Raw genomic sequence first — 17115 nt, 5'->3', positions numbered from 1 at the left:
ACGGCTCCTTGGTATGTCTCCTCTAAAGGAGAAAACTTTCTCCTTAAGAAAACGGAAGGAGTTCCCCTTTTATAAAGTCAGGGTCGTGTGCTCTGATCGTAGTGTCACATGGCGTGCCAATCGGCATGGCCAAGTCACACACGCAACAAATGCTAAGAGGCACAGCCGAGCCATGTGACCTATTGGAGAGAAGCCACAAGGTCAGGCACGACTGCTGAAAGAGGGGATACGACCGTGGCAAATGGCATGACCTGCCCATGGTTGTCTTCCGGATGTGCTTTCCTTCTCATTCTTCATCCAATTTCGATCCTCGTTGCACCCTATCAATTAAAAGGGAAAAAGAGAAGATCTTCGAACAAGAAAGTAGTTGTGTTGGTAACAAAAATAAAAATAAGTGCATGACATGAATTATAGACAAGAAATTAAGACAAATGTGTGTTAATAGAAGTCTAAACACATGTATAATCTATGCTCATCTCACCCCAAGCTTAAACTTTTACTTGTCCTCAAGTAAAAATATGCATCTAAACTCATGTATCAATGTAGTGTATCATAATCCCTAGTGACATAATCTAACTCTATCAACCAACATCATTGGTGAGCATGATATTAAAGTTATTCAAGTTTGGCGCAAGAAGTAGTTTTCCGTGTTCACTGCAATGAGTGCAGTGGCGGAGCTTACACGGGCCCAGTGTGGGCAGTTGCCCACACTGGGCCCGGACAAAAAAATGTATATTATTAGTTTTTTTTGCCCTAAGTCAACCCCATTAAACTAATTGCTCTCTAACCTTGTGACGAATGAATTCTGCAGTCTCCACGCCGAACCTGCAGAGGGCCAGAGGCCATAGCCAGAGGCCCATAGGAACACCGAACACGACTACACGAGTTGGGAGAAAAGTATCGTGTGCGACCACGCTGTCGGCTACACGCCTGCCAGCTGCGGTAACCTCACAAACGCCTCCCGAAATACCCATCTTCATTCTTCAGTAGTCAGTCTTTCCTCGCCGGCCGCCGCCTCCTTTTCGACTTCATCTTCCTCCTTTGCTGCCGCACTCCATGGCAATCTAAGAAGCCCAAGGACCCAAGGTAACCCTTAAGGCCTTAACCCTAAATGCTTTTTTCCTGTTCCGAAAAAAAAAACGACGAACTGGCGATTGGCGAAGCACTTCTAAGTTCGAACTTCTGTTTCCACAACTCATATTAAATAGTTTTCAATAAAAAGTTATCTATATATTTTTTTATTTTCTACTATATGCTGATAATGCTTACAAAATTAAGAACTACAGCCACTGCCCACTAATGTGATAGTTAACTATGAGAATTTTTTTTCTTTTGCAATAATTATTCATATACAAGGCTATGCACGGCAGCATGGGTAAAAAAATATGGATAAATATTAAATCTATGCTATGTTAATTAAATATATAATTTGATAATTTTAGAATTTTGTTTAAGTTTCGATTGTTAATTCATTTTTTATTTATTTATATTAGGAAATCACTATGTCTACAATGCATAGATAAAGAAAAGCTCCAGAACCAGAAGAACAAAATACTGGAAATGTTATAGTTGGAGAATTTGATTTTTCACAACTACCAGCAGATCCTGGACTAAGGATTCCCATTTGTTCTTATAATGATAACATTACGGATCAAGTTCGAAGGATATATTTACAAAAAGGCCCATGTCAACCTTCAGGTTATGAATTCCCAAAACGAAAATTTGGAGTAAGCCAATTTAGACGGTTCAATCCTTCATGGTTTAAGGAATTTGGCGATTGGTTGGAATATAGTATAGAAAAAGATGCAGCGTATTGTTTGTATTGTTATCTTTTCAAGACAACTAAGGGAAAACAAGCAGGAGGAGAGACTTTTGTTAGTGAAGGATTCACAAATTGGAAGGGTAAAGATAGATTAAATATTCATGTTGGCCAACATGATAGTGAACATCATAAAGCTCGAATGAATTGTGAAGCTTTGATGAATCAAGATGAGCACATCCAATCATTTTGCACAAACAGTCAAAGCAAATACGAAGTGATTATCGTATCCATCTCACTGCTTCGATTGATTGTATTAGAGTTCTGTTGCGACAAGGGAATTCATTTCGGGGTCATGATGAGACTGAAGGTTCTCTTAATCCGGGTAACTTTCTTATTCAACTGGAGTTTTTAGGTGCTCATAATAAAGAGATTAATGATGTGATATTGAAAAATGCTCCTAAAAATTGCAAGTTAACATCACCGGATATTCAGAAGGATATAGTAAGTTCTTATGCAACTGAAACAATTAATGTTATTATCAAAGATATTGGTAATTCATTATTCTCTATTTTAGTTGATGAATCTCGTGATGTGTCAATGAAGGAGCAAATGTCAGTTGTTTTGCGCTATGTTGATAGTAGTGGGCATATAAATGAGCGTTTTATTGGAATTGAACATGTTACTAGTACTACAACACTCTCACTTAAAGCTGCTATTGATAAGATGTTCACTAAATATAATTTAAGCATATCTAATGTGAGAGGACAAGGTTTTGATGGAGCAAGTAATATGCAAGGTAAATTTAATGGTCTAAAAGCACTCATTTTAAAGGAGAACCCATGTGCATTTTACATACATTGTTTTGCCCATCAGCTTCAACTAGCTCTTATAGCTGTGGCCAAGAAAAATCTTCCAATTTCTAATTTCTTTCGTATTGTTGGTGATGTGGTAAATGTTGTTGGATCATCCTGCAAACGTTCTGATCTTCTTAAGGAGAAACATTAAGATTTTATTGTTGAGGCACTAGAGAGGGGTGAAATTTCAAGTGGTCGAGGGCTTAATCAAGAAACTACTCTTCAACATGCTGGGGATACACGTTGGGGGTCACATTACAATTCTTTGAACAGTTTGATTTCTATGTTCTCTGCTGTCAGTGATGTGCTTGAAATGATTTCAGAAGATGATTCCAGTTCTCCTGATAAAAAAACTGAGGCATTTAATTTATTGGAGTCAATACTTTCATTTGATTTTGCATTCAATCTACACTTGATGAAACATGTCTTAGGGATTTCGAGTGAATTGTCGACGACATTACAAAGAAAGATCAGGATATTGTAAATGCAATGGATTTGGTACAAGTATTCAAACACCGACTCCAAAATATAAGAGAAGATGGTTGGGATTCATTTATAGAAAAAGTTCAGTATTTTTGTCAACAACATTACATTGATTGTCTCAAAATGGATGATATGTTCACACGTTGGGCACCACGTGGTCGTCCCCATCGTAATCCACCAGAAGTGACAAATTTACTTCACTATCGAGTTGATTTATTTTATGGTGTTATTGATATGCAACTTCAAGAATTAAATGATCGTTTCTCAGAGGCAAGTACAGAGTTACTTCTTTGTGTAGCTTGTTTGTGTCCACAAAACTCTTTTATAGCTTTTGACAAGAAAAAATTGTTGCAACTGGCTGAGTTTTATCCACAAGATTTCTCAAGATTTGATCTTCTCGTACTTGATGATCAACTTGAAACTTATATATGTGATATGCGTTCTAACAAAACATTTCAAGGATTGAAAGACCTCGGTGATCTTTCAGAGAAGTTAGTTATGTCAAAGAAAAGTATGGTGTATCCATTGGTTTTTAAACTTTTGACATTAGCATTAATTTTACCAGCTGCGACTGCGTCTGTAGAGAGAGTATTTTCTGCCATGAGAATTGTGAAAGACAGGTTGCGCAATCGAATGAGTGACGATTGGATGAATGATAGTCTTATTGTCTATGTAGAGAAAGATATATTTCTAATGGTTGATAATGAAGCTATTATACAAAAGTTTCAAAATATGAAGTCTCGAAAAGAACAATTGTAAGGTAATTATGTTGTGATGTTTGATTTCATATTGTATGCTTTGTTAATAAAAGAATTAGCTTCTTGACTTAAACTCTTTACAACTCTCCTTTAAAATGAATTTATTCTTTAAAAAATCATGTAGTTTTACTAATCCTGAATATGTCACGTTATCACTCATAAGTATAAGTTTTAGCTTTCCATTTTGAATTTTCATGGCAAGTGCTAATTTGTCTTATTCATTTGCAGCTATATTTCTATACAAATTTCATCAATGTGGATGATATTGGCTTGATGCTTGAAAATTATGAACAACTTTTGAGTGTATCTTATAACCAAGAATCTTTTTGAAGATGGTGGAATAGATAGTTTTTTTGATATTAGGGAGGATAATCTGGTTGGACAAGCTCAATGGGTTAGTTTTCATTTTGTCATTTGCGGTTTAATTATTATGTCAACTTTTAATCTTTTATGCATCATATTCTGTTCTATTATATATTGCTTAGTCTTTGTTGATCTTTAATTTTATACCATTACAATTATAAAATTTAATTTTGTTTTACTTTATTAAATATATTTTATTATTGCATACACTCAACCAATATCCTAGCTCCGCCCCTGAATGAGTGGCCAAAGTTTTTCAAGCTTCAAACTCTATACCTAATCAAGTTGTCATCTAACTAATTTCCTTATAATCTCGGTGATAGGTACTTACTTGCCACACACTTGGTTCATTCCTCTCAGACTACCTAAGGTCTCAAAGGCATACTCAGAATTAATAAAATCTTAGCATTCACTATAAAAATTTCCTAGTTTATCGATAGAATATACCGATGGAATATTATTCTGTCGGTATTTATTCGATATTATCGACGGATACTAATTTTCGTCAAAAATTAAAAAAAAATGGAATTCCTGACGGAATCCTATTTTCGTCGAGAATCCCCGATGGAATTCTATATTCCGTCAGTAATTATTGATGGAATATAGAATTTTGTCAGGGATTATTTCCATCGGGAATCTAGAAATTATTAGGGAACATGTGCCCCTTCCTCTCACATGCGCGTGTTTCTCTCCGATGGCGTGACTTCTCACCGACAGTGTTTTCTCCAAGTAATCTTCTTCCCTTTGTTTTTTACCTCTTTTCCCGATCTTTGGCTCTTGCCGTTGTACACATCACGAGGTGATTTCCACCTTCTAACAATTGGCTAGCGGAGTGTCTGGCCACCAACACGCAGTTGGCGGTGTGATCAGCCACCACCACGCAGTTGGCGGTGTGTCCGATAGCTTGCCACATGTCTTGCCACAAGCTGTTGGCTGCAGGATGCACTACAAAAAAATAATAATTTAGCGACAAACTTTTGGGACGAATAATTTTCGTCCCAAAATTGCAACAAGTTTGGCGACAAAAAATAAATTCGACCCAAATTAGAAATAAAATACGAAACAAAAAATTTTCGTCGCAAATTTCGAAAAAAATTATTTTCGTCTCAAAATTTGTCCCAGATTCTGGGATGAATTTTTAATTCGTCCCAGATTCTGGGACGAATTCTGGATTCATCCCAAAATCTGGGATGACTTCTAGATTCGTCCCAAAATCTGGGACGAATTCTGGATTCGTCCCCAAATCTGGGCAGATTTAAATAAATTAAAAAGAAAAAAGAAAAATCATTCGGAGGGCCTAAAAATTGACCTAGAGATGTCGGAAATTTATGAAATAAGTTTATATGAATTTCTAATTTTATCCTCATTATAAAAATATCCTCATCCCGAATTTTAACCTAATATATTTAGTTTTGTGATTTTTTAACCACAAATTAGGTCATATTTGTGTTTAAAAAATCACGAAACTAAATATATTAGGTTAAAAATCGAGATTAGGATATTTTTATGATCAGGACAAAATTAAGAATCCATAGAAACTTGTTTGATAAAATTTTGACATTCCTAGGTCAATTTTTTGTGCCTCCGAATGTGACCTAATTCATGTTAAAAAAAATCACTACACTCAATATATTAGGTTAAAATTTAGGATTACGATATTTTTATGATGATGAGAAAAATACAAACGCATAGAAAATTTCTTTATAAAATTTTGATATCCCTAATTCCATATTTAGTGAAACATAGATAGTTTAGTATGAAATAAGTATGCTAACGTTCAACGCATGTTTGAATATGTGCCTAAAACTTAAAATATATACCTACTTATGTCAGAATTTCATGAAACAAGAGTTTATGATGTTGTATCATCCTCCTAATCGTAAAAATATCCTCATCCATAATTTTGACCAAATATATTGAGTTTAGTGATTTTTTAAACTTTAATTAGGTGTAATTATGGTTAAAAAAATCACAACACTAAATATATTAGGTTAAAATTAAAAATAAATATATTTTTAAGATCATTTGAAAATTAGGAATCCATAGAAACTTGTTTCATGAAATTCTGACTTCTCTAGGTCAATTTTTAAGTCCTCTAAATGTTTATTATTATTTTTTTAATTTTGTTAAATATGGGACGAATTTATGAATTCGTTCCAAAATCTGGGACGAATCAAAGAATTTGTCCCAAAATCTGGGACGAATCCTGGATTCGTCCCAGATTTAAATAAATTAAAAAAAAATAAAAATCATTCGGAGGGTCTAAAAATTGATGTCTGAAATTTATAAAATAAGTTTCTATGGATTTCTAATTTTATCCTTATCATAAAAAAATCCTCATCCCAAATTTTTACCTAATATATTTAGTTTTGTGATTTTTTAACCCCAAATTAGGTCATATTCATGTTTAAAAAATCATGAAACTAAATATATTAGGTTAAAAATCGAGATTAGGATATTTTCATGATCACCAAAAAATTAGGAATCCATAGAAACTTATTTCATGAAATTACGACATCCCTAGGTCAATTTTTAGGTCCTCCAAAAGTTTATTAATTTTTCTTTAATTTTTATAAATCTGGGACGATTTCTGGATCGTCCCAAAATCTGGGACGAATCATGGAATTTGTCCCAATATCTAGGACGAATCCTAGATTCGTCCCAGATTTAAATAAATAAATAAAAAAAGAAAAATCATTCGGAGGGCCTAAAAATTGACCTAGAGATGTCGGAAATTTATGAAATAAGTTTCTATGAATTCCTAATTTTATCTTCATCATAAAAATATCCTCATCCCAAATTTTAACCTAATATATTTAGTTTTGTGATTTTTTTAACCCCAAATTAGGTCATATTTGTGTTTAAAAAATCACGAAACTAAATATATGAGGTTAATAATTGAGATTAGGATATTTTTATGATCAGGATAAAATTAAGGATCCATAGAAACTTGTTTTATAAAATTCTGACATTCCTAGGTCAATTTTTTGTGCCTCCGAATGTGACCTAATTCATGTTAAAAAAAAATTACTACACTCAATATATTAGGTTAAAATTTAGGATTATGATATTTTTATGATGATGAGAAAAATACGAACGCATAGAAAATTTCTTCATAAAATTTTGACATCTCTAATTCCATATTTAGTGAAACATGGATAGTTTAGTATGAAATAAGTATGCTAGCATTCAATGCATGTTTGAATATGTGCCTAAAACTTAAAATATATACCTACTGATGTCAGAATTTCATGAAACAAGAGTTTATGATGTTGTATCATCCTCCTAATCGTAAAAATATCCTCATCCATAATTTTGACCAAATATATTGAGTTTAGTGATTTTTTAAGCTTTAATTAGATGTAATTAGGGTTAAAAAATCACAACACTAAATATATTAGGTTAAAATTAAGAATAAATATATTTTTAAGATCATTTGAAAATTAGGAATCCATAGAAACTTGTTTCATGAAATTCGGACATATCTAGGTCAATTTTTAAGTCCTCCGAATGTTTATTATTATTTTTTAATTTTGTTAAATCTGGGACGAATTTTTGAATTCGTCCCAAAAATCTAGGATGAATCCAGGAATTCATCCCAAAATCTGGGACGAATCCTGGATTCGTCCCAAATTTAAATAAATTAAAAAAAATCATTCGGAGGGTTTAAAAATTGACCTAGAGATGTCAGAAATTTATGAAATAAGTTTCTATGGATTTCTAATTTTATCCTCATCATAAAAATATCTTCATCCCGAATTTTAACCTAATATTTTTAGTTTTATGATTTTTTAACCCCAAATTAGGTCATATTCATGCTTAAAAATCATGAAACTAAATATATTAGGTTAAAAATCGAGATTAGGATATTTTTATGATCACCAGAAATTTAGGAATCTATAGAAACTTGTTTAATGAAATTTTGACATTCCTAGGTCAATTTTTAGGTCCTCCGAATGTTTTTTAATTTTTTTTAAAATTTTGTTAAGTCTGGGACGAATTTAAAATTCGTCCCAGATTTTGGGACGAATACAAAATTCATCCCAGAATTTGGGATGAATCCAAAATTCATCTCTAATTTTGGGATGAATTTTTGATTCGTTCTAAATTCTGGGACGAATCCATTATTCATCCCAATAATTAGGAACAAAATTGGGGACGAATTGTTTTTGTTTATAAACAAACCCTAAATTACCAGATCTAGGTCATTTTTCTCACCCGTGTTCTCGGCAGCTGCGGTATCCATCGACACTGGCGGTTGCGGCACAGGTATCCCTCTCGCGTCTGGCCGCGCGCGGGCGCGTCTGGCCATGCGTGGTCACGTCTGGCCGCGCGCGACAGCGTCTGGCCGCGCACGACCGCGTCTGGCCGCGCGCGACCACGTCTGGCCGTGCACGGCCGCGTCTGTTACTTTGCGGCTCAGGTTCTCGTTTCCCTTATCTCGATATAATATTGTTTTTCCTCTATTACTTTGCGGCTCAATGAATCTGCAAGCCCGTTTCTTCTACTTTGTGTTGCGAAGCTGGATCGCTATTGATTAACATAGGGCTTCCGGTGGTTAACATAGGTTAGGATAAACCGATGATTACTCTTGATTGTTGATTCTCCATCTCCTGGATTGCTCACTTGTTCCTAGCATCTAGTGTGATAGCTTTTAAATTACGATGAGAAGTCATGTTGTTGGAGTGGTGTAGTTACCTTCAGTGATCTTGTCGACCACAGGTTAAGCATCAGGTTGTTTGAGGAAATAGCTAGTCAAAGCACATTGGCGATGAAGGTCGTCCCTTTAATTCTCCAGGAATTGGTGGAATTGGGATGTGTTTAGGGTTTCACTCCAGATCAATTTGAGGATTTCTCATGTTATCTAGATGATTGCTTGTAGAAGTAACTGATTTAGTCAATCAGATGCTTGGGCGCGTGTTTTATGTAAAATAATTTTATTTTTGATTTATTATGTTAACGTGTTGACTAAATTTGTAATGTTGTTTATGCAGGTCTCAATTTACGTTGAAGTTGAAGTCACTGGTATCATAAAACACTTTGGTAGATCTTCCCCATGTAATGTCCGAAAATTCTCAAAACTATTTTAGGAATATTCTATGATTTTTCTGGAATTTTTAGATATTTTTCCGGAATTTTCCAAGTAGCGGAAGTAGCAAAAATAATTAGAAGAATAAAAAGGCTTAAGCGGGAATCGAACCCGGGACCTCTCGGGTCCGCTAAACCTTTAGTTAGCCTTAGTAACCGGTGAACCCAGCAGGGCCGTGCTGAGAGAAAGGAGAATCAAATATATTTATAATTGAGTTGGGCCAAAATACCCACTTAATATAAATTAAAAACTTAAGTTGGTTTGGGTTATTTTTAATTTGGTTCGGCAACCTCTTCCCCTCCAAACCCTCACGCCGAACACCTCTACCTCTCCTCCCTCTCTCGGCGCCAACCACAAGGAGAACTAGGGTTCCATCCCTAGGGTCCCAAGGTCACTTTCCGGCGACGATTTCAGCACAAGGACGTTCCCCTCCGCGAGCAGAGCACGTGGACGCGAGCGAATCGTCGAGAAGTCGTCTCCACCGGAATTTCTAGCGATTAGATTTGTAAGAAATCTAGCACACAAGGTAAGAAACCCCTCACCTGCAGTATAAGTAGCTCCGTTTGGTTTTATACGCACTAGTTTAGCTATATGCAATTTTTATCGACGCATAGGGTGAATTTGACCCTTCTCGCAGATTTAGGGATTTAGTGAGTACTTCTAGATGGGTCGGACACGTATTCCCTCTTCAGTGGGGGTTCCTAGACGTTGTCGGGTGCCTAGAAGTGGTCTCCCTAATAGAGGGGAGAGTTGGGGCACACTAGGTGTTTGATAAACTAGCTAGTTAAGTTAAAATGCAACTTAGGCATTTTAATAGCTCAGTTAAATGCATTAGAAGCATTTATATCAGTAAATCAGTTTATTTTAGCTTATATGGGACCACGGTCCAATGGGTGGGCTCCCACAGTCGCCTCTAGGTTCAGACAATCTAGCTCTAGGTTCAGATAACCTAGAAACAACAAGTTAAAACAGTTAGCTATATTCAGTATTTTATTTTCAGTGGCACTGTATTGGATCAGATATCCGTTGGATTAGACTCCCACAGTCGTCCCTAGGTTTAGATAACCTAGTTAACCCTACTAAATTCGGGACTTGCAAACCCGGGTCTAGTTTGGGATGCGCGCACAGCAAGTACAGTTGCCGGGCCCAAACATCATGATTATGTATTTTCACTTATTATGAATTAGTTTTCAAAGCTCAAATTAGTTATGTTAGTTGAGTTGGAATTCAGTATCAGTTTAGCTACAGTTTAGCTTATTATATGTTCAGTTCAGTTATCTTTATTGATTCATATGATTAGTTGGCATGTCATGATTGTATGCTTATATGCCATGCCATGTTTAGTTTATTCAGTATACTTAGCATATCTTTTCAAACAGCATGATTTAAAATCATAATTGCATCGTATGCATGTTTTAGTGAGGTAGATGGTTTCTTACTAAGCTTTTTAGCTTACAGATACTATTTTCCTTATACTGCAGATACAGGTAAAAGGAAAATGGACTAGCAGAGGAAGCTGGAGGCCAATGCAGATGTAACGACCACCCTTTTTCCTTACTACTACCACTCTCTAGAGGTGGACGCTACTTAACTGCTAACTCTACTTAACCGGTATGATAAAAAAATCACATGGAAACCCTACCGAAAAATTTCGGCAGAGTCTCCCCTGTACCGGTGACCATATCCGTAAATACATACAGAGTATACTCAGCCACAGGCGGCTGGAACATATATTTTCACAACCACGCAGTTTAATAAATCAAAACATGCAGGTAATGAAAAGCGGAAACATAACTTCTTACTACAAAATTTTCTTATCAACTTAATAAGAAATTAAGCTAAACAAATTCTTAAACTAAGTGAGTTCTTTAGCTAAGTCTCAAGGATCTCCATAGTCCACACATCACACACCGTCACAGCATCTCCTTGTCGCCTTCTTCCTTATACTTTAGCTTTTCCTTTATCTGCAGTAGGAGGAAAATAGTATCTATAAGCTAAAAGCTTAGTGAGCGCTATCCTACTCACAAAAACTCGATATGCATGTATATAAATAAAACATGCTAAAACTGAATGCTAACATGTAAAGCTACTCATGCTCATAAATAACAAAGAAATCAGCTAACTGAAAAGCTAACATGTATAGCTACTCATGCTCATAAATAGCAAAGGAATCATGCTAACTGAAATACTAAACATGTATAGCTAATCATGCTCATAAATAGCGAAGGAACTAACTGAAAAGCTAACATGTAAAGCTAATCATAGAACTATCATGTGTATCAATAAGAAACTGAATTGCTACCTAAGCTAAACTAATTAATGCTAAATTGAGTCTAACTTGTATTCACATAACTAATTTGTGAAGTTTTGAAAAACTATTTACATAATAGATTAAAATAATAATCATGCTGCTGATGGGCCCGGCAACTGTACTTGCTGTGCGCGCATCCCTAACTAAACCCAGGATTGCAAGTTCCGAGTCTAGTAGGGTTTACTAGGTTATCTAAACCTAGGGACGACTGTGGGAGCCCAACCCAATGGATATCTAATCCAGTACAGTGCCACTGCTAAAAGTAAAATACTGAATCTTAAACTAATTAACTTATCTTGCTTTTACTAGGTTATCTGAACCTAGAGGCGACTGTGGGAGCCCACCCATTGGACCGTAGTCCCATATAAGCTGAAGCAAGACTAAATAAGTTATTTTAAATGCTTCTACTGCATTTACTGAGCTATTAAAATGCCTACTGTAGCATTATATTGAGCTAAGCATTTTATCAAGCACTTGGTGTGCGCTAGAACACACCTTACGTACTGAAAATTTGTATACAAAGCTTAACATAAATCTACATGCAAAGCTTAACAAAAATCTGCATATTAAGCCTATCAAAATCTGCATACTTTACTTATAAAAATCTGCATGCTATAAAAATAGAACTGCTCATGTTATTCCAATAGCAAATAGGAAACTAGAATAACTTAAGCATGCTGTGATAGTAAAACAAATTCAACTACTAGGCATGCAATAGAATCTAGAAAATAAAGGAATCATTGCTGCATGGAATTAACAGAATATCATGCTTCATCAAGAAATACTGAGAATTCGTACTAAGGTAAAGCTAGAAAAGGAAAACTGCACTTCTATTAGCAATGGAAAAGAAATCTGCCAATACTAAAAAAAAACTATTCTTACTAAGCAACCAAAATTTCGAAGCTTGTACAACCCCACAAGAACCGAGCAGGTTCATCAAGGTTGCAACAGAAAGTTTGGGTCAAAAGCTACTATGCTAATTTCACAGTCTGAATGAAGACAACCCACAAAAACACTAACCTACATGCTTAATCTAAACCAAACATCTTCCTTCTTTCTTAAGGGTTCTCAGCAGCAAGCACAATAAAAGAAAAAAAAACAAACTTTCTTCCTGTGATCCACTTCGAACAGAGAATCCCTTTCTCTGAGGTGCACGGCAGCCATAACAATCCAAACAGAATTAAACTACAAGGGCTGTAGAATCTAAAACACAACTTATACGTTCATCTAACATCTCGGCTAGGCATTTATGCAAACATAGAACGTTCAGAGAGCTCGCAAAGAACCTTGAGGAAAATCAAAAATCCACCGAGCATAAACCCAATTCAAAACCAAAACCAAGTCGCGGAACTACTCCTACTGCAGGTGAGAAGCAACTCACCTCTTGTTCTAGGACTTACAGCCAAAGAAGGTGGCTTCTAATACTTCTAGGGCTTGCGGAGAACTCAACAATCCGGCTCCTCTTCATGCGCACAAGCTCTCTTCAACGAGGAGACCTCAAATCTGTGAAGATCCCACGGTGAGAAGTGCTCGCCGGCCGCCGGTGACGTGCTTGCTTGCTGCCACGGTTTCACCGAGAAGAAGTCGCACCGTCGCGAGAGAGGAGAGGAAGAGATCCGGGTCTCGGGAAAAATAAGTCCCCTTTTCTTATAACTAGGTTTTCATTAAACCAACTACTACTTATATACAATTTATTCTTTCCTTAATTAACAAAACCCGCTGGCGCAGTTGGTTGACTGCGTCCGGGTTCAGGTCCGGGGTCTTAGGTTCAAAACCCGGTTTAAACAAATTTTATTTTTTATTTATCTTTTTCTTCTTCCTCTTGGTAAAAATACCAAACGAACTCCAAAAATTTCATAAAAATACTCTATAAATTCTTAAAAATCTCTAGAATTTTTCTAAAACATTTCTAGATTTTAATAAGCTCTTTTAGAACTCTAAATCATGAAATTTGGGGTGTTACAACAGAGATGGTGTGTGTGGCAGGAACTGGAATAAAAGATTCTTAGGGGACTTAGCAAGTTTAAACCGTAAAACTCTTTAGTGTTTTACTTTCATGCACGTTTAGTTGTGTAATGCTATGAACCAGTGAACTATGTGTCATGTTAAGTTTAGAATACTAGTTTTATGTTATTAGAATGTTTCTCATGTAGTGTATAACTCATATGTGAGATTTTGGCACGCCCAAGTGCTGAAATCAGAGTTTCAGGCCGAAATCAGAACTCTGATCGGTCTACAGACCGATCAGGGAGTGGGTCGTGCCGCTGGATCGGTCAGCTGACCGATCCATGCGCGAACAGAGAGTTGGCCTCTGTTATGGATCGGTCAGCTGACCGATCCATGCGCGAACAGAGAGTTGGCCTCTGTTATGGATCGGTCAGCCGACCGATCCATTGTGCGAACAGAGAGCACCGACGCTCACTGATAGGTCAGCCGACCGGTCAGTGAGCTACTGATCGGTCAAGCCGACCGATCAGGGTACTCCTGGATCGGTCGGTAGACCGATCCAGCCATATACAGAGGCGAGGGAGCATATGGATCGGTCTGCCGACCGATCCAGAGAATTGTTCCGTGCCAGTAACAAGCTGGATCGATCACGGGATCGATCCGACAGCCCAATCGATTTATGGATCGATTGAAGTGCCTGATTACAGTTAGCAGGCCATCCGAGGGGCATAGATTATCTTCCCTAACATGTGTACAACTCCTAGGTACATCCAGAACACTAAGTTACACTTTACAGCATTTAGTTCAGTAAAATTTTAAACTAGCCAGTTTTCATTCCGCATTAATAGACCAGCACAGCATAACTGTAGCGACCGGCCTCGCAGCCTAGCTAGTAGGAGGCGGGGTGTTACACCCCATGGCATTCTAGGTAGTATTGACATCATTCCTTTAAAAATTTCATCCAGTTATATTTTTTATATATGTGTGTTTCTTTATTTTGATAAGGTGCCCTTTGTTAATTTGTCTTTCATTGCTAATAATTATATGTAGTAATTTTTAATAGTATTTAATATATAAATACAGGCAAAATGCATAATGAAAGAAGTTGGATGTATAACAAGAATTTGCCTGATCGTCGAGGTTTAACTGATGAGTTTATCACTAGCTTGAGGCAATTGAATTTTGCATCTAGTCAAGTTAAGTATATGGATGGCAATAAGATAAGGTGTCCGTGTAGAAAGTGTCATAATGGTAAATTTTTAGTCACTAATAAAGTTGAAGAACATCTGTGTCGATTTGGCTTTACCCTGAATTACTATAATTGGGCATCACATGGTGAACCGTTCATATCTGATGAGGATTATGGACAGAATATCCAAGTCTTGGTTAGTGGGAATCAGAGTTATTATGAACAATTAAATCCATATCAGATGATGGTAATTGATGCTACATGTCAGAATTTCATTCCCGAAACAGTTGGTGCAAGTTCTAGTTTCCCTCCAATAGACGATCAATTGTTTACTACTTATACATCACCGTTGGATGAGTTAGAAGTACCAGTTGTTGATGAAACTTATCGCAAATATCAAGAAGTGTTAAGTGCTGCAGATGAACCATTATGGGATGGTTGTGACAGTCAAACTAAATTATCTCTCACCGCAAGACTATTAAATATAAAGGTTGATTATAATGTGTCATAAGATTGCTTTGATGCTTTTGTTCAAGCTTTTGATGACTCATTGCCATGTGATCACATTTTGTGTAAAATACCGAAAATGGTGAATAATGATAAGGAAATTTTTAGAAATTTTTCTGGAATTTTTTGGAGATCGTATGGATGAGTTTATGATGATTAAATTGGGCCCCGGGAAAGTCTGTTTAGGCTACTCGTTTAAGCGAGGAAAAGTTTATTTTTTTTTCTTTTTCTTTTTCTAATTCTTTTTCTTTTTTCTTCTTTCCATTTTTCTCCGTTCCCTCCTCCTCACGCAGAGCCGCCCGATCCTTTCCCTTGCCCTAACAGCCACTTCCCCTCGCGATAATACCCCTCGACCCAATCTCTCCTCCTCTCCTCCTCTCCTCTGCCCGATGCCGACCCGATCCATTCTTCACCGCAGTGCCACTGGCCTCCCCCATGCCCTAGCGTCGCGTCGATACCGGCCATCTCCTCCTCTCTGCATGCCGCCACCCTTCCCCTCTTCGGATCTGCGCTCCAACGTCGATCACCAGCCACAGGAACTCCAGCGCCGCACCGTGCCCTAGCTTTCATTGCCGAGCCGAGGTTGCATCGCTGCGTCTCATAGGAACCCTAGCACCGATCGCCAGGCAGATCCCCTTCCCTATGCCCTAGCGACGACAGTCGGTCGCAACCCACAGTGTGCCCTCCGACCATCGCCGACCATCTATTCTCTCTTCCCTTACTATGCATGTGCCCTAGTTTTGGGTTCCCAGCCGCTGCCGCACCTCTGCATCCTCACTGTCGCCGGCCACCAGGTTCTGCCGAGCCCTAGTCTTGATCTTCTTCTTGATCTGTTTGATTCCAGCAGTGAGGGTTTGTTCTGTAGGATTGTGTGTTGTGGCTTGTTGCTGTGGTGCTGGAATTGTGATCGTGAGGTGAAGTAGGACTTGCTGTGGGCTTGTTTTTGTTTCCAGTAGAAAATCAACCCTTCTTCGGTAGCAACAAGGTTGTGATTTGAGGTAAAAATGTAGGACCTTGATACATTTTTCTAGGAATTGGGATACGTATTGTAGTTAGATGATCATGTTGAATTAGGGCTAAATTGGGTAAGATGCTATGATTGATTTTGCTTATTGCAAGTCCTAATTCGAATGGATTTGTTAGAATCGATTGAAGAGTTAGATGATCCAATTAGGGTTTATAATTAGATTTGGATTTATGTTAGCTTCTCGAGGATGTGATTTAGCTAATTTATTTATATGTAATTAGCTAAATCTGGATACCATGTATCACAGGACTTTGACACGAGACGAGCATCTCGACATTGGATTTGGACTCGATTGGACCTTCCTATTGGAGGCGGTACCTTGACTTATCTTTGATAATTTCATGTTGATATGTTTAGTAGGTTATAACCTTTAGTAATGATTATGTTCGTCTTTACTTCTATTGGTCACTACCCGATACCTGTTACATGCTTGTTTTGTTTACTTATTATGCACTTCATGTTAGTACCTACCTGATTATACATGCTTATAGGGGTAGTGACACAACCATGTGTTGATTATGTTCAGGATCTAGGTTTTTATACCTTATCTGATCTGTGTACCTTTGATTTGGTTCATTGTCCTATGGTACACATTTTATATATATATGGATATTGCTATGCTGTTCAGGATTCTGTCATGCTTAGTGTCATGCATCATTCGTATGATTGCATGCTGTGCGATAGTCTGCTCCATTATTGTTGAGCATATCGCCAGTTTCATCTCTGTCGGTGCTCCGCTGGTCCGCTCATGGGTAGCGTGACACAGCATGGTAGCACATCAGTTTTGCTCTCTCGGTGCTCCGTTGGTCCGCTCATGGGTAGTGT

The 17115-nt window shown here is 37.1% G+C and overlaps 1 protein-coding gene across 1 annotated transcript; it reads left to right on the top strand.

Annotated features, from left to right (window-relative positions):
* The first annotated feature begins 1803 nt into the window (after positions 1–1803).
* Positions 1804–2767, top strand: LOC122040342 (zinc finger MYM-type protein 1-like). The gene is made up of 2 exons (XM_042599664.1): positions 1804–1902; positions 2021–2767. Exons 1-2 carry the CDS (start codon positions 1804–1806, stop codon positions 2765–2767), a joined length of 846 nt encoding a protein of 281 aa, XP_042455598.1.
* The last annotated feature ends 14348 nt before the right edge of the window (positions 2768–17115 follow it).

Source organism: Zingiber officinale, chromosome 1B, assembly GCF_018446385.1.
Source record: "Zingiber officinale cultivar Zhangliang chromosome 1B, Zo_v1.1, whole genome shotgun sequence".
Taxonomy (NCBI): domain Eukaryota; kingdom Viridiplantae; phylum Streptophyta; class Magnoliopsida; order Zingiberales; family Zingiberaceae; genus Zingiber; species Zingiber officinale.
The sequence above is the reverse complement of the archived record's forward strand: the minus strand, read 5'-3'. Positions and strand labels throughout refer to the sequence as shown.